The following is an 18,615-nucleotide window of genomic DNA, read 5'->3' on the forward strand; positions in this document are numbered from 1 at the left end:
TCTTCAACGTGAAATAGCCACTATTTGGTTGTTTGGTTATTTAATAAATGGGCAGTAGTAATTCTAAGTACTTTTGTGCAGCAGTATGCATAGTTATTCAGATCGCAATGTTAGCAAATTTTATAGCATGCATAGCAAATTCAGATGCAAGGTTAGAAATTATTTTTTGCAGCAGCATGCATAGCAAGTCATTATTATAGGTAATATAGCAGCGGCAGCAGAAAGTGCTTTAGTTGCATACAATTTTAGTGATAACTCATGGAGGGTAAATTAACTCATTAAAGTGCAATAGGTATTTATTACTTTGCTAATTCAACAGGGTTTACAGCAGGTTTCGTGCAGCAGCAGTAGATTATGCTTAGCAAATTCTGATTAAATATTACAACCGCAACAGCTCGCACATGCGCATTTCTACCTAGGTAAGTTTGAGTTATTGGCTCAGACACACATGGTTATTTAGGTCATTAGTTAAATAAACCTAAGGGTACAGCACCCAGGTTCACATTGTTAAGCCACTAGTTAATTTATCTGGGCTCCATTAGCCCAGAAACACATTTAACTCCGGTCACTAGTTTAAGCTATCTGGTCAACCGATCAGGTACACACAGCAATAGTTCACTAGCGTTAAGCCATTCGGCAAAGCCGGCCCAGGCTCACATACTGTAGATAGCAAACACACGGTCTCACAGCTCTCCGGAGCAGCAGCAGTACATATGTCTTGGCAATAGATCTGCTTGTTCTGAGGGGTTTTATCTTTTATATTCCTTCTGCCTTATAGGGATGATTTTAAGCATATTATTGTATAGCAGCAGCATACATATTTAAATGTTTTGTTTCTTCTTCCAGCTTTGTTGGGGGGTTATTTTATATGTTATTTGTGCAACAGCAGCATGTCTTAAATACTCACGGCACCGTATCGCCATATGCATTGGCAGTAGCAAGTTCCTGTACTTGCTTGCAGCAGCAGCAATAATCTACAACTACAGCAATAACCAACAGCAGCAGCAGTTCAGCAGCAGCGTAGCAGATCTGTTCCGCCAAGACCAAATGCATTAACATTGTCATATCCATCACCATGTTAAAATGTTCAGAGAGTTGTCATGATTGAAGTACATTTTATCTCATAGTTATGACTTATTATTGACGCTTATTATTTTGACTTAAGTCTCATCAGTATTCACACAACAGAATTTTGACAACTTAGTGTCAGAATTTCATCCTTTTTGCCTTTTTATGTCATAATTTTGACTCTCATAGTTGAATTTTTAATCTCACTCTAGGTACGTTTTATCTCATTTTTATGACTTAATATATCATTTTGACTTTTTAATATTGTAAATATAACTATATCAGAATTTCAACCTTTTGTCAGAATTTTGACTTGTATCTCATAATTTTTTTTTTTTTTATTGCATATTCACTTTTTATCTCATAATTATGACTTAGTATGTCATCCATCTGATTTATCTCATAATTTTGACTTTTAATTTGTTTTATGCAAAATTTAGATGTATCTAATAATTGACTTTTGTCACAATTTTGCCATAATTTTGAATTTGTGGCATAATTACAACTTTTTAATGTCATAATTATGGTTTACCAATAATTTTATGTATTGGAATTGGGCTTCTATAATCCCTAAACAATGCGTTGAATGTTTGCGTCACTCACTGAGAAGTCTTCGTCCTCAGCACGCAGGTGATCAGCGATGTAGCGCACCCCGTCCAGAGCTCGTAGGACACACGGTGAGAAGGTCAGACTGGGGTCTGACACGAGATTTGTAAGATTTGCTGAACACTGACACAAGTTCACCACGTGTCCTAACTGTTGGAGCCCGTACTTCTGGAGCAAAGGCTCCGAGTCGGACAGATGCAGAGACGTGGCGGATGGTGACGAGATGGACGTGGATATTCCCATCCCTAACCCGAACTCCATGTCCTGACAGTTCAGCCCGTCCACATCCGTCTCCTGCTGAAGCCAGCTTTTGGACGTGCTGAGGTTGGGCATATTGTGGAGTTTCTGATCGGGTTCCGGTCGTCTCATGAAGAGCCAGTGGGGAATGAGGTCCAGGAACACCGAATGGACCCAACGGGGCATTTTATGGGTGCTTGGTGAACGATGGTGCACGTTAAGCACAAAAACAGTAATGACTATAGAGAGGGTGACAAAGATCATGGTGAAGAGCAGGTACTCTCCAATCAGTGGAATGACCAGAGACGTTGAGGGAATGATTTCGGTAATGAGCAACAGGAAAACGGTGAGGGAAAGGAGGACAGAAATACACAACGTGATCTTCTCTCCACAGTCTGATGGCAGGTAGAACACCAGCACAGTCAAACAAGAAATGAGCAAGCAGGGAATGATAAGATTGATGGTGTAGAACAGAGGCAGACGGCGGATGATGAAGAAGTAGGTGATGTCCGGGTAGATCTCATAACAACAGTTGTATTTCTTTGTGTTGTAGGTTCCCACGGCATTGATGATGGCCCATTCGCCGCTCTCCCAGTAGTCCTTCAGGTCCACGGTGCTCTCGATCTGCCCCAGATCAATCTTGGCCTTGTCGTAGGTCCAGGAGCCGAACTTCATCTTGCAGTTTTGTTGGTCGAACGGGAAGAAGGTGACGTCAATGCTGCAGGAGCTCTTGTAGATGGCTGGAGGAACCCAACTCACCTTTCCAGTGTGGAACAGGTGGGCTTTGGTCATGTGGGTCACCGCAAACTCACCATCCGCACTGTAGACAACCACATGAGGTTACAGCACCATTCAATAGTTTGGGCTCTGTAAGAAGTCTCTTATGCTCACTAAGGTTGCATTTTTCATAATTTTGACTTATAATTTAATTATCTAATTATTGAAACTTTAATGTCATAATTTAGACTTTCATTATTATGACTTTTTTTTTCTCAGTTATGAATTAGTTTATCGTAATTTTGACTTTTTATCTAATTATTCAAACTTTAATGTCATAATTTTCACTTTTCATTATGACTTTTTTTCTTGGTTATGAATTAGTATATCATAATTTTGACTTTTTAATCTCATAATTGACTTAGTATATCATTTTCACTTTTTATCTCATTATTTAAACTTTAATGTCATATTTACTTTGTCGTTATGACTTTTTATCTCAATTATGATTTAGTAAATCATAATTTTGACTTATCTCATTTCAGCTTTTTAATGTCATAATTTTGACCTTTTTCTAGTAAGAATGACTTTTTATTTCATAGTTTTCACTTAGTATGCCATAAATATGACTTTATCTCATAATTTTGACTTTGTCATAACTTCACCCTTTTGTTTAATAATAATATTTTTATCTCATAATTATGACTTAGCATGTTAGAATTTTAACTTTGTCATAAATGCAACATTTTAAAATCTGAATTATAATTTACTACGGGATTGTTTTCATATGTGGTGAAAATGGCCATTTATTTGATCATTAAAAAAACAGCAATATTGTGGAATATTTTTAGAATTTAAAATAACTGTTTTTTTTTTTCTCCAAATATATTTGAAATGTGCTTTATTCCTGTGATGGCAAAGCTGAATTTTCAGTAGCCATTATTCCATCCTTAAGATATCATTGTAATATGATTATTTAAACTTAATAGATAATAAACTAAATGAAAATAAACTTTTTTTAAATTATTATCAGTGTTAAAATCAGTTGTACTTCTATTTGTTTTTTAATAAAAGCAATGATGCAAGTCTTAAAGGGATAGCAGACAAAATTCTAAGGGCCATAAAAAACTTAATTATTTATTTTTTAATGCACAAAAAAATTACTAACATTTTAACTGGATCTCATAAAGTATGACCCTTTTAAAAAGTGCTTTCTGTAAAATATGGATGAATTATAGGAAGTGTCTTTGATGTATCTGGGCTACAAACTTTCTTTATGCCTCTAGGAAGATGTTCCATGACAATTGCATTAATTACTTCAAATATCTACAGAACTTTCCGTTTTTTGCTCCAGGTATCTGATGATGCAAGAGGACCTCAATTTCTCATTTGTCGAGATCAAATATGCCTCCTAGATAAAAACAGACCTGGTGTTTCTGAAAATAGACGAGTCATTTGACATTTTATTAGGAGATTAAAACATGCACCTTTTTTTAATCAACTACAGCAGTGCTTAACGTCTTATTTCACGCCATGTCTGGTTGATTTCACATATTAATGTTACAGAAACACCAGAGCGTCAGATCTACGGCCTGCAGATATTAATAGAGCCATTAGGACTTGGACCGTCCTCTTTCTTCCATAATTTTAACAGGACACTGTGTTAGTTTAATCATAACCTTTAATGTCCAAATAGCCAGGACCACCTTGACCAAATATTACTGCATATGTTGTGTGTGCTACTACCTTTTATTTCGATACTTACTTATTGTATAAAACAATGTCAGGCACCCAAATCATCTCTGATGGGACTCTAATAGACGTCACATTATCAAATTCAGATGGATTCCAGCGCAGTTTATAATCGTTCCATTCCTGCATAGGTCAAACAGTCACATATGGATATATTAATTATATATAGCCAAATGAAAAAATATATAAAATGATGTATAACATCAGGTAAATGATATATGAACAAAACCCTGTGTAAAAATCTTTAGAATATAGTTAGGAATAAATCTGGTGTACGTAAGTGCTGCTGAAGTTACTCTTGAGGTTTAATGGGCTTTTTATAATATATAGAACATAATTATTGCATTTGTTTTTACTATATGATTATCTAAAGGGTTCGTGAATTCTATCAGTTGAGCTTTGACCACAATATAAATTATTAATTATTAATTAAAACAGTTAAATATTAAGACTGTCACCTGTTTCAGCCAAACATTTGTTGTCATCATTTGATTCTTCTCGTCCTGTAGAATATCAGAGCAAGAAATAAGCATGAAAAATATATAAATTTGGTCTGGTAGATGAATAAATCCCACAGACTTACACTGGAGAAGCGACTGAAGCTGAAGCACCACTCATATTTTCATCAGAAATGTAAAAATCATGTTAGCATTTACAATTCTTCAGTTCTCTGATCAAATGCACTCATGATGGTTATACTGATGCATTTAATTTGCATTGTTTTCCACTCAGTTATAACCTGGGGCCTGTTTCATAAAACAAGTTTACCAAATAAGCCAGGCTTATTTCAGTTAGTCTGACTTATTTTGAACCAAATCAATAAGTCAGACTAACTGAAATAAACCTGGCTTATTTGGTAAACTTGTTTTATGATACAGGCCCCAGGACTCTTTCTTGTAACGTTATCAAGGCAAGCATCAAAAACATGCAAAATATCAACTTACCACATCAATAAGCTGGGCGATCGAGAGGCCAAATTTGACAATAACAACATCGCTGATATTCCGCACAGGTCTGGACCACTTATTGTAACCGATGAAGAGTTTTTTAAAGAGTTTGTCTTCTGCATGTGCATGGATCCAACCATCTGATAATGCTGCAAGAGATATTCATAGAGAGTTTCTGACAGGTCTTGATCATGCAACTTTATTTTACTCCGTGCCATTGCAACTTTCAGTGACAATTATCTTCTACAGTTTGATTTGTCTGTATAAATGTTAAACCTTGTGCAATATGATACACAATAAGCTTTTCAGTCTTAGAGTCATGGAGTCGGTCGGTCGGTGTAATTTATGCATTTTTTTTTTGTATTATTTGCTCAGATTTGCATTTATATTAGGCATAGTAAAAGTTGTTTTAGCAGTTTTCAGCCACTAATTATTTTCTTTCAACTTCCATGTTCTCTAAGCTATTTTATTTAGAGTCCTATTATTTGAACTTTTATACGCGAAGAAAAATAATGGAAAATAATAAAAAATAAAGAAATAAAAGAAAGAAAGAAAGGAAAATTGCTTTTATTTAACATATAGTTTTTATGGAAGTTTGTTTCCACTACGGAATAAAAAATAATAATAAATAAAAAATGTAATTTATAAATAAAAATGTAAGACTTTTTTCTTGCAACTCTGAATTTTAAAATTACTTTTCCCCTTGCTATTATAATTATAATTCTGCCTTTTTTTTCTCCGAATTGCTAGAAAAAAGTCAGAATTGTGAGATGGGAGTTTGTTTCCGCCACGGGAAAAAGCTGTTGCAATTATTCCATAAATTTTGTTTGTGTTTTAGATTTTTAAAGAAATTTTAAATTCTAATTAAAAATAAGAATTTTATTAGTAATACAAGGCATATTTGTTAAATAAACACTATGTAGGGAACAGAACTACATTTAAAGCGTGTTTCTCAATTACTCTTTTGTGTTGAATTTAAAAATGAATAGTAATTTCAGAATGCCCACTTGATTTAAGAATGTTCCAATTAATGAGGTTTAATGCAATGTGGTCTGAGACTTTTAGATCCCACTGAATTTTTAGCTTAAAATATTGCCAGTGGACTTAATAGGCTATAACATTAAAAATGATACACGTCGATTTTCTGAAGGAAAATCGTGGTTAAAATGTTATTAATATGGATTTTAAGTACCTGATCCACTGATAGGCTATATGAAGAGAATAAGACATTAACACTCAATACTTCGTCTAAAATCTTTTGATTACACTTTGCATGATACTGTAAGTGTTTCATTCACAAATATGATTTGAAACATGCAAATGAACTGAATAATCATTCCATAAAATATAATTTCACTAATTAAAAAGAACTGTGCACTTACCAGGTTTAACGTGTTCCACAAAAAGGAAGAACAGCGGCAGATTCTTCAAAAATAATTTGAAATGATTTTGCTCCATGTCCATCCGCAAAAGTCTAGAAGCGTGTGAAACGGCCTGTCATGATTGCTGTATGTGCTGATCATGCAGTGGTTATGATAGTGCTGCTGGATCAGCATCAGACTCACTGAGCGGGTCTGACGGACTGTGAGCCAATGATGATGCTGTGCGTCTCCATAGAGGATCAGTGGGAGGGGTTTACATTGTGAAATAAGTCTTCAGTTTGGTACTATAAAGGACCAAATACTCAAAACTTTAATTATTATTTTTTTATTAATTATAAATAAATATTTGCATGACACAATTTGTTTTAGGATTAGCCAATCAGCGAAAAAGCACCACCTACTTTGAATTCAATTCATCACATATAGCTAAATGAATCGGTACAATTAATTAATGACTTATTACAGTAAATAATTTATGCATTACATATAATAAATGTATTTCTATTATATTTATTTATAATATAAAATATTACATTCTTATATATAAAAACATTTAGATTTTTTGTTATGATTTTTGTTGTGATGTTATGATTTTTTTAAGCATATTACTAGTGTTTAGACATATTACTAGTGTGAAAATGCATGTTATAAAATAATAATTGTTGTCTATAAATTTAAATACTGAAAAGTAAATCAGTACATTTAATTATATAATTTACTTAATTTACATAACTTATCTACTAAATGTATTTTTTTTTATTATACTTATACAATATTAATATTATAAATCTAAAATTCTTATATATCTGCTGGATCTATCTGCCGCTTTTGACACTGTGAATCATAAGATCCTCATGTCCACTCTCTCAGCATCACAGGGATTCCACTTTGTTGGTTTGAATCCTATCTCACAGGTAGGTCTTCAGCGTGGTTTGGGGAGGGGAGGTATCCAAAGCACATCAGCTGGTCACTGGGGTTCCTCAGGGATCAGTTCTTGGACCCCTCCTCTTCTCTATATACACTACATCACTGGGTCCAAACATACAGGCACATGGTTTCTCCTACCACTGCTATGCTGATGATACAGTTGATGACAGTGATGATAGAGCTGCACAGATCTTAGGCTGCTTGGTGGACATCTCTGCATGGATGAAAGTACATCACCTACAGCTCAACCTAGCAAAGACTGAGCTCCTTGTCTTCCCCGCCACTCCAACTCTACAGCATGATTTCACCATCCAGCTAGGTTCATCAACAGTTACCTCATAAGAAATCTTGGTGTAATCTTCGATGACCAGCTGACCTTCAAAGACCGAATGATAAAAAAACAACAACAGCAAAAAAAAAAACTAAATGGAACAAACAACAACAAAAAACTCTTGCTTCTCTTTACTTAATCCCCAGTCTAGCTTGTACTTATTTGAACAATGCCTGAAACTTGGTATTACAAGCACTTCCATGTGTCGGTTTGCCTCTTTAAGAAGAATCGCTTTATGTATCCCGCAATTGTAAGTCGCTTCGGATAAAAGCGTCTGCTAAAGCACTTTCTGTGTCTATTTGCCTCTTTAAGATGAATCGCTTGATGTATTCCCCAATTGTAAGTCGCTTTAGATAAAAGCGTCTGCTAAATGAATAAATTTAAATGTAAATAAAAAATATTTTCAGATTTTTTGTTTAGATTTTTGTTATGATTATGATGTTATGATTTTCTAAACACAATGCATATTATGAAACAACAATAATAGTTGGTACATTTAATTATTTACTTATTAATGTTTTGTGCATTATAATACACGTCTTTTTTGTCATATTTGAATATTTTATATATATTGTTTAATATTTCTTTAATATATGATATATTTAATAATCATTTATATTTACTTGACATATTGCATGGTTAAAAAAAAGGCATTTTATATTAAATAACTAGTATTCACAAACGTTTTATAAAGTTTGAGATTGACATAACTTTCTTGACTTTTGAGCTCTTTAAACTACTAGAGTGAAGGCTTGGCTTATGAATATATTAAATAGGTCTCGTTGACGTTGCTTGGCAACATTCCTGGAGCTTCTAATGAGACACGCAGGATTCGTAAACGCGCCAACTGTTCATCGCGCCCTTTAAGAATCGATTCCTCACTGTTGTTTTCGATTCTTTTTCGATGAGGATACATTAATTATTAAATAAGTTAGTCATAGCCCACAGCTCAACAGGGACATGCGTTTATCGCATGAATTGAACAAGACATGAAGTGTCTAATAAATGTGCACAGTTCAGCTGAATGATGAAGTTTACTTTGACTGTAGGCCTATGCTTTGCACAAAATTAACAAGCTGTACACTGAAACTAAATAACCAGAACATTAACAATAACTGATAGAGCTCGTGGTTTATCCGTCAATCAGATGCGCTCTCGGCCACTGATCTATGCTCTTTTATAATTATCATTGGCTGATAGAAATGTTAAAAAAAAAAAGTATTTTATTCTGTCGTGCAGCGCTCAAAAATGTGGACAAGCCAGTTCCACCGTAAAATAACCTCTGAATCGTGTTTTTTTTTAAACTGGTTCATTAAAACTCTCGTAATTACGGCTTTTAGTGAGCATGAGGGAGGCGAATGGTGCTTCTCAAACGGAAGGCTGCATCCTAAAATTCAGATGATCTCAGTACGGACCCATAGATAAGCTTTATTGAACTGAAAAAGGCTCTGAATGAGGAGTCGATTCCTCTTGATGGAATCGATTCCAACCTTTGGAATCGACTCTCGATTCCCAACGCCTCGGAATCGATTCTTTTTTGAATCGATTCCCAGCCCTACCGTCATAGTAGAACTCGTAGTAGTATTTAAGCTCAAACTCTGGCAGTGCCAGTCCTTACAGCATTAGTTTACAAGTTGCTAATTGCACTGCGGTAACTGTACAGCGATCTTCCTGCGTCCAGAAATCAGAATCCGCACATCAGGTAAACATAAAAGTTCACCGAATTCAACTTTATGACAGCATTGCGCAATGAACTTTGTACTGTAAACATTATGTGTATTTGTCCTGGCAGAAGTGGCAAGCAAGTAACTTACAAGTCGTGTAATGTTTTCTGGCCAGTGTTTCCTTTTTGCCCAGAGACTTGTTAGTTTTGAATAAAATAAAATAAAACTAGTTTCCAATGAAGAAGGCAGTGCTGTTTAGTTTGTGGGGTGGTGTTGTTACACCCCATCTTGCCCAGACGTTTCAGAAGTTTGAGGAAACTACTGGTATTTCGAGGTATGTGACTATTATTTGTTTGTTTTATTTATTTATTTAGTATAAAATATTTTATATAAAATAAAAATAATAATTTATTTATTATAAATGTATATTTATTATTTCTATTTTATGTAAAATAAAAATGTAATACATTTGTTTATTATATATATATATAATTTGTATGCTTAGCTTTTTTTTCATTTAATATTATATTTCATTACCAATGCTGTTTTGCTGTAGGGGTTTCATAAAGAATGTAATTGCAAAACTTGGTAGTGAGAATGCACTGTATCGCTTGGAGAAAGGAAAAGTCACCCTAACTCAGGTTATTTTCATTCATTCATAAATGTATTCATGCATATGACATGACATGACATGACATGACAGCATGCATGCATTCTGCTTTAGTGCAACAAAAATATTTACTCTTGCATAACTGGTTTCACATATCAGATGATTCCTGAGTTTGAAGCTGAGTGTCAGAAGGTTGCGGCCGATCAGGGATTTTCTTTACCTGCACAATTCTCAGCTCAGAAGCTTTTCAGTGACATTGGGCAGGTAGAATTCAACAAGCCGGTTCTTGATGCTGCAGCTGTTCTCCGTCGTCATGGTATGTTGCGTTTGTTTTGCGAGGTTTTGAATAAACCATTTATCCTTTTCTATTGAATTGTTGATTTATCTCTTAAAGAAATAGTTCACCCAAAAATAAAAATTAGCTAAAAGTTTACTCGCCCTCAGGCCATCCAAGATGTAGATGGGTTTGTTTCTTCATCAGAACAGATTTGGACAAATGCAGTGAATGGGTGCCGTCAGATTGAGAGTCCAAACAGCTAATAAAAATATCACAGTAATCCACAAGTAATCCACACCACTCCAGTCCATCAGTTAATGTCTTGTGAAGTGAAAAGCCGTGAGTTCATAATCCATAATAATTACCCTTCCTCCAGTGAAAAACTCCATCTCCTGTTGTCCTCTCACATCAAAATCCATCAACATATTTGTTTTTAACTGTGCTTGATCTGTGCATATTTCTCTCCTGATTCAGACTAGATTACTTTTTCACTGGAGAAAGCAGTGTTATGGATAGAGGACTCGTATTTTAGCCAGAGGCAATAGTTTGAAGTTAAAAACGTCTTGATGGATTTGTTTCTTACAAACACGCAGCTTTTTGCTTCACAAGACATTAATTAATGGACTGGAGTGGTGTGGATTACTTGTGGATTATTGTGATGTTTTTATCAGTTGTTTGAACTCTCGTTTTGACGGCACCCATTCACTGCTGAGGATCCATTGGTGAGCAAGCGATGTAATGCTACATTTCTCCAATTTTTTTTTTCCGGTGAAGAAGCAAACTCATTTCTGGGATCTGGGATGGTCTGATGGTGACTAAATTCTCAGCAAATAAAAATTTTTGGGTGAACTTTTCCTTTAAGGCATCTCTACCTGCGTCCTGGCCAATATCTGGGTGGATGACACTGATCAGAGAGACGGCGTCGCTAGGATTCTCTCCGTATTGGAAAGCCATTTCAACCTGGTTGTGAGATCTTGCTATGCCGGTGTCAGAATCCCAGAGCCAGACATCTTTACCAGTGCCCTTGAAAAACTTGCGCTTAAACCTCAAGAAGTAAGAGCAGTAAATAATTTCAGAAGCTCTCCAATTGGAAAGAGCGGATTCGAAAGCTGCTAGTTAAGGATGTAACCAAATGCTCTTATAATTTGCTTGTTTAAGGCGGTCTGGCTGGATGTGGATGAAGAAAGTATCAAGGCAGCTGAAAGTTTGGGAATGACAGCTGTTCAAGTCAAGGACATCACCGAGGCTCTTAAGGAAATCCAGAAGCTTACAGAAATAGAGGTGAGGAATTACTGGAATTCGTAATTCCATTGATAGACTGTAAAAAAAAAAATAATGGTAAAAGACTGCAAAAATGCTACAGTAAAAAACTGTTAATTGGTTAACAGCAGGTTCCCTTATTATATATAATAACGGTAATAAAACTGTAACTGTAATACTGTTAAATTTACAGTTTTTGGTAGTTAAAAAGAACAAGTCATCTTATAATTTACAGTGGGAAAAAAACAAATAACCTTTTTCATTTAATGGTTTTAATGGATAACTTGACAGGTCACCGGTGATCTCCAGCCACCCTCTTGTGATCCTGAAAATGTCTCTCATGGATATGTGAATATTAAGGTAATTTATAAATGCTTATCTCTGTTTTAATTGTGCCAAAGTTCACTGGAAGTGTGTTATTTTTAGCAAGGGTCATAAAAAGTGTGTTCCTCTGTTTTTCAGCCTGGCGTGAGGATCCACTATGTGGACTTGGGAGACGGACCGCCTGTTCTCATGTGCCATGGCTTCCCTGAGAGTTGGTTTTCCTGGAGGTATCAGGTGAGGAACCTCAAATCTTTCAGCTGATGCAAGTGGAATACAGGCCTTTGAAGGATTATTGTGAGTCTCATAGCTTAGTGGTTAAAGATCAGGGCTGGTAACCCACGGGTGTTGGGTTTAAACGCCAAAAGCGGTGATTCATGAGCTTTCACTATTATACCTTTGAATACGGCTCCAGGGGAATTGGAATAATGCAAGTTGCTTTGGATAATGAAAAGAAGAATGGACCCTTTTCACAGACTGTGATGACGCAATGAGTTATATTATGTAATCTAGCAACTTTTTTGTAGTTTAATTTTTAAAAGATGTAATGTATATTTATAACTCTGTACTCTGTGTTTTATTACTTTGGTATTAAATTACAGAAAGTTGGTTAATGCTGCTGAGTGAGTGTTTCTAGTGATGGCAAATTTCACATCTTTTTCCTCTTCTGACCATCGTAATCAATCTCTCTATATTTTTTACTCTTTTGGAAAATCATAAAAACATTCATGTTTTTTTGTTTTTTTTTGCTGTTGGAGCAAATGGAAATGCAAAAAATAATTTATTGTAGTGAAGTTTACCCAACTATGATGGACTTGTGCGTCTGAGATCCCTGGAAATGTGAAAAGATGCCATAGTGTAATGCAAGAGTTTTTTTAACCGTTCTAAATCACCCTTCTGTGGCACTTTAGTGCTTATTATTATTATATCTCTCACTTGGGATTAGGGGTTTGAACAAAACCTATCATAGAGACCTTGGGATGGTTTCTTTGAGTCAGTAAGAAATAACCTAACATCCTATCAACTTGGTAGCAATGCATTAATAACACTCGGAACACATTAGCAACCGCATAGCAATGCCCTGGCAACCACTTAGAACACAAGTGCCACTCAGGTACTATGTCCTTCAGGTGTTATTGTTTTTGTTTATTGTTTCTCATCAGATTCCGGCTTTGGCCAATGCTGGATTCAGGGTTCTAGCTCTTGACATGAAAGGTTACGGTGACTCCACTGCTCCACCAGGTCAGTTATAATTATATACAGTATTGTTTTTTCTTTTACATTACATTTACATGCTTTTATTCAAAAGCGATTAATTAAAGAGGAACAAAAGCAAAGAGGAGCAAACATACTTCATCAAGAAGCCAACAATATGCATAATATACAATGCCAGGCTTGTTTGACAACTAGATTAGGAAGCAAGTTAGAGAAGAGGAGAATTTTTTGTGAGCGTATTAGTGCTTTGGTTCGAGATTGTGGAGTGGTTACAAAAGAGGTCTTCAGCTGCTTCTTGAAAGATGTGATTGTTTCAGCAGTTCGGGTGGATGTTGGCAGCTCGTTCCACCAGAGAGGAACAGAGAGGGTGAAGGTTTTGGCGAGTGGCTTTTTGCATTGTTGTGAAAGCACAAGAAGGTGTCACTTACTCTGTGACTTGAGTGTTAATGCATTCTGTTCACACCAGCTATATTCTACTCTATCTATGCACGCTATAGATCTTATTGTGAACAATTCATCTGTGCATGTTGCATTTTTAAATGTTTTGACATACCTCAAAATGTTTAATCAAAATGTCATAACTGGACCTTTAAGTGAAAATGGCAGACTTCTCTCTGGTGACATATGCAGGACGTCTCCAGTCATTTAGTCATTAAAACTCACCCCTGCAAGCTTGTGTTCATCTACCTCCAATTTTGAATGCAATGGCAACATATTAAAATCTGATTGACAACTGATGCATAGAACCAAGTCCAGGCCATACATTTGTGATACGCAGATGTACGTCACAATATGGCAGAAAAGATCTGTCTACTTGCGTTTCAACATGACTTTAAATACTGCACTTGTTAAAAGCAGTGTTAGTTCCCCTTTCAAAATGAAAAATGAAATGGCATTGCTAAACACATGGTTAAAAATGGCCTTAACCTGGGATTAAAAAGCCCAAAGTGAAATATAAAAACCCCTTAGTTGTGTTTCATAAGATAGATTCTTAACCTATGACAACTACTAATTGCAATCCACAGAATCAGTGCATAGGTTGTTTTTTAGATGGATACTTCATTTTTGCTCATTGTAAATTAAAAATACATAGTCTTTCCCAGGAAGTTGTCAAGGTAACGTGTTAAAGGTTTTTTTAATTGCATCCTGTGATCAAGGACACTTAAGATACATTATATAAGAAATTCCGTCTGGAAATTGTATTGCCTTATAAACATAAGTAGTTACAGTATGTATAATAGGTTACTTCAACTAAAGGAACATTTATAGTTCCTTTAGTTATATTTTGAAAACAGCTTGTTTTTTTTTCCTTTGACGTCAGCTACGTTTTTAAGATGACCAACAGTAACTTTCATTACTATTGGTAAGTTTGCAGAACAGGATGCTTTGACTTTGTTTGCAATAGCATTAAAGCCTGTTCAATAGCCATTACATCTGTGAATTATCCTCAAGTCAACGCATGAGTGAGAGACCTAAAAACTGCTGCCGAGAGTTTGTTTTAAACGTGTGTGTGCGTTGCTTGCTCAAATGTCATGCTTTAGCTTTAAAAGCAGCATGAATTTCCAGGTAACTGAAATAAATGCCCGAAAGGATTCCAGGCACTCCAGTTCCCCTGTGATCGCTGTGGCATCATGCTGAGAATGAAAATGAGAAACACTGCTCTTTAGCATGTGCATCAGGTCACTTCTGTGATGGGATTTGAAGTTTACATAAAGAACTGTGTGTGGAGTGACAGTGCATGTTTTCAACAATAAGTTATGAGAGGCTGTGCTGTATTTTGAATATATTTTCAATATAGCATGATCTCAAGGCCTTATTGCTTTAAATGATTACAATGCAATAAAATTAAAGACATTTTAAAGGTTTTTTAATTAAACGTTTTATCAAATGTCCTTATGCTCGAATATATAGTACCTTTTAATTAAGGTTTATAACTGCTGTTTATTATTATTATTATTATTATTATTATTATTATTAAACCGCCCGCATCAAATTTGCTGAATGAAAGCCAATACTTGTTTCTTATGAATATTGGGCTGCTGACTCCAAAAATAGTGCCTGATTTCTTCTAGCATATCACACTTTCTCACAAAATATGATGCATTGTAGCATTTTTGCTTTTGACAACCATTTGTAAGGTGGTTATTGTAAGAATTCTTGTATTATCCCTTAATCAGCAGAAAAACTGCCACAAAGACATGATTCCTGTCTTCCTCTGAGTCAGATTACAGCTATTTGTTCAATTTTCAAATGATTTTAACATGTATGAATGATTCTGAAGACATTATTTTAAGCCTAATCTTTATTTTCAAGGTTAGAATCATGACCAGTGACAGAAGAAAATGCAAACAAGAGCCAGATGTTTTCTGCTACATCATGCTTTACACTCTTAAAAATAAAGGTGCTTAAATGGGTCTTTACAGCGATGCCATAGAAGAACCATTTTTGGTTCCACAACGAACCATTCAATCAAAAGTTCTTTAAAGAACCATCTCTTTCTAACCTTTTTATAATCTGAAGAACCTTCTTTCGCCACAAAGAACCTTTTGTGAAACTAGAAAGGTTCTTCAGATGTTAAAGGTTCTTTATGGAACCATTTAGACAAAAAAGGTTATATTATGGCATCGTGAAGCACCTTTATTTTTAAGAGTGTACTGCATTCAAACAATGACAGAAAATTGCAGATTTTGTGGAAACAATAAATGGAGTATTTAAACTTATTGCAAATTGTAAGTTAAACTATACATTTTTTAATATTTGACAATATTTATACAAACACATTTGACATGTTATTTTGATATGTGCATTAAAGCTGATACATATACTGTATATAATTTGAAAAATCTTGTTATTATTGCCATATGAAAAGATACAGAGCATAGAATAAGCACCTTTTATTCCCACCTTTTTATGCAGAGATTGAGGAGTATTCTCAAGAACAAATCATGCTGGTAATTAAAACTAATCCATGTGAATTTACTTATCCATGTAAATTTATAGCAAAATTGATTAATGTTGCATACAATTTTGTCATCCCTCTCTTGGCTTTTTAGGATCTGGTGACATTTTTGGATAAAATGGTATGTACAGTTTTTTTACTTTCACACATGCATATAATTACAGGATTACTGAACGGCTTATTTATGATATTGCATAATATTGAAAAACATAAGATACATTGCTAATATTTTAGCCTCCGTCTTGTTAGACATATAATTAGTGTTGGGACTCAAGAACAGTTTCTTATTATTAACAGGTTTACTTTAAAGGGGTCATATGATGCTATTTTAAAGATCATTATTTTGTGTATTTGGTGTAACAGAATATGTTGACATGCTTTAATGTTCAAAAAACACATTATTTTTCAAATACTGTATATTATTGTAGGTCCTCTATGCCCCGCCTCTCTCAAACACGTCGTTTTCAACAAAGCCCCCTTCTTTGACGTGCGCAGTCTGCTCTGATTGGCCAGCTGACCCAGTGCATTGTGATTGGCCGAACACCACAAGCCGAACAAGTCAGAAATGTAACGCCCCTTACCATAATCGCGAGCTTCAAGCTTTCAAAGTAAATATCAAGACAGTTAATAATGCCGTTAGTTTTACCATCAGTTCAAGCCCAAAAGGGCAACAGAGTCACGTGACAGACACAGTGATGATGCAGTACACAAGCATTTAGGTTAAGACAGCTGACGTGCTATGATTTCTGACAGGCAGTTCACTCTCCTGTGATGTGACCCTGTTCCCCTCACACACACACACAATCGCATCATATGACCCCTTTAAGAAATACTGCAACCGAATGATTTCCATGATGTTTCATTAGCAGTTTTTGAGCATTTGCATGCTTTTGCATTGCAGACAGAACAAATAACTAAAATATACTGTTTCTTGTGCCAAATCTATAGCGCTGTGGCAGAAGGAATGATATTTTAGCTGAGTTATGAGTTTGCAGTCTGAATTTAGAAAGAATTCAAACTTAACAGTGATTCGTGAAAGAATGAGCCGATTCTTTTGAATAAAGTGAATGACTCAGCATTTGATTTATTTATATCAGAATCTTTACTTTATGGTCCTCCAATGTAACCATATTGTCAAATGCTGGTGCATGTGTTTTCAGGACACATTATGTTTTAACCCTGGCGGTTGTATTAATTAGGTTTAGCCTTGTCTGAATGTAGAGATATTTTTCGTACATTTTCAGCGTTGTTCATTATCAGACAAACCATCTCTCTCTGCTCTTTTGCACATCTCAAAATAGTACCACATGTTAAACAGACACACTGTACTGAAGCTAAATTCTATCGAAAAAAATGAGAGCAGTTCCCCTTTTTCAAGCCATCTCATCAGAATACAATGCTCTTGTTTTTTCAGACCTTTTTCAGGCTATCAGGACATACTACATCACTTGCCAAATGATTGTATGATAAAAATGTTTTATCTGTTGTGATTCTCATTGGTACTCCTGCTTGGATGAATGGTGAAGACAGAAAAGTGTTAAGGTGGCGTTGCACATTATTTTCCAGATTCATTAAAAGCATCACAAAACCATGTGTGGCAACAGAACTGACAGGTCGAGACCTCAAACGGATGAGGGACTGTTTTTGAAAGTCTGTTAATCCATATTTAGTTGGTCCACAGTTAGACCAGCAGATTCTGCAGTGCAGATAACACATGATTTGCATTTGGTTAGTGGAGTAAAATATAAGAGTGGTGCAACATTTAAGTGCATTTGTTCCAAAATATATGCATTTGTTATGACCAGTCTTGACCAGACTAGATAAACGTGCTTCAACTCAGCAGATATACACTGGCGTTCAAAAGTTTGGGATCAGTAAGATTTGTAATGTTTTTTAAAGAAGTCTCTTATGCTCATCAAGGCTGCATTTATTTGATCAAAAATACAGAAAAAAAAACAGTAATCTTGCAAAATGTTATAATATAAAATAATGGTTTCTATTTGAATATCCTTTAAAATATAATTTCCTTTAAAATATGAATTTCCATCAGCCATTACTCCAGTATAAAGTGTCACATGATCCTTAAGAAATCATTCTAATATGCTGATTTATTATTAGAATTATCAATGCTGGCAACAGTTGTGCTGCCAAATATTTTTTTTGGGAAACTGCGATACTTTTTTCAGGATTCTTTGATGAATAAAAAGTTAAAAAGCACAGCATTTATTAAAAGTATAAATCTTTTCTAACAATATAAATCTTTGCTATCACTTCTTAACAATTTAACACATCCTTGCTGAATAAAAGTTTCAATTTCTTTCAAAAAAAGAAAGAATAAAAAT

General features: G+C 34.9%; 2 protein-coding genes across 5 annotated transcripts in view; one reads left to right on the plus strand and one right to left on the minus strand.

The window, feature by feature from the left end:
* LOC107654045 (neuronal acetylcholine receptor subunit alpha-2-like) overlaps positions 1–6,942 on the minus strand; it is a 14,436-nt gene extending 7,494 nt beyond the window's left edge. Inside the window, exons 1-6 of the mRNA XM_016440942.1 lie at positions 6,893–6,942; positions 6,710–6,801; positions 5,325–5,476; positions 4,839–4,883; positions 4,394–4,503; positions 1,672–2,731 (exon numbers count right to left, since the gene is read on the minus strand). Of these exons, the coding sequence (XP_016296428.1) occupies positions 1,672–2,731; positions 4,394–4,503; positions 4,839–4,883; positions 5,325–5,476; positions 6,710–6,801; positions 6,893–6,942 (1,509 nt within the window). The remainder of the gene's footprint in view (positions 1–1,671; positions 2,732–4,393; positions 4,504–4,838; positions 4,884–5,324; positions 5,477–6,709; positions 6,802–6,892) is intronic.
* Positions 6,943–9,545: 2,603 nt separating this feature from the next.
* LOC107653762 (bifunctional epoxide hydrolase 2-like) overlaps positions 9,546–18,615 on the plus strand; it is a 23,498-nt gene continuing 14,428 nt past the window's right edge. Inside the window, exons 1-11 of one of the 4 annotated variants that reach the window (XM_016440600.1) lie at positions 9,546–9,669; positions 9,807–9,965; positions 10,188–10,272; positions 10,401–10,557; positions 11,381–11,571; positions 11,677–11,799; positions 12,070–12,138; positions 12,241–12,336; positions 13,263–13,341; positions 16,231–16,265; positions 16,368–16,394. In XM_016440600.1, the coding sequence (XP_016296086.1) occupies positions 9,868–9,965; positions 10,188–10,272; positions 10,401–10,557; positions 11,381–11,571; positions 11,677–11,799; positions 12,070–12,138; positions 12,241–12,336; positions 13,263–13,341; positions 16,231–16,265; positions 16,368–16,394 (960 nt within the window). In that variant the 5' untranslated portion in view covers positions 9,546–9,669; positions 9,807–9,867. Of the gene's footprint in view, positions 9,670–9,702; positions 9,966–10,187; positions 10,273–10,400; positions 10,558–11,380; positions 11,572–11,676; positions 11,800–12,069; positions 12,139–12,240; positions 12,337–13,262; positions 13,342–16,230; positions 16,266–16,367; positions 16,395–18,615 lie in introns of those variants that run through there. The other 3 variants (XM_016440595.1, XM_016440606.1, XM_016440587.1) reach the window with 3 other exon arrangements.

This window comes from Sinocyclocheilus anshuiensis, unplaced genomic scaffold, assembly GCF_001515605.1.
Source record: "Sinocyclocheilus anshuiensis isolate Anshui unplaced genomic scaffold, SAMN03320099.WGS_v1.1 scaffold1561, whole genome shotgun sequence".
NCBI classification, from domain to species: domain Eukaryota; kingdom Metazoa; phylum Chordata; class Actinopteri; order Cypriniformes; family Cyprinidae; genus Sinocyclocheilus; species Sinocyclocheilus anshuiensis.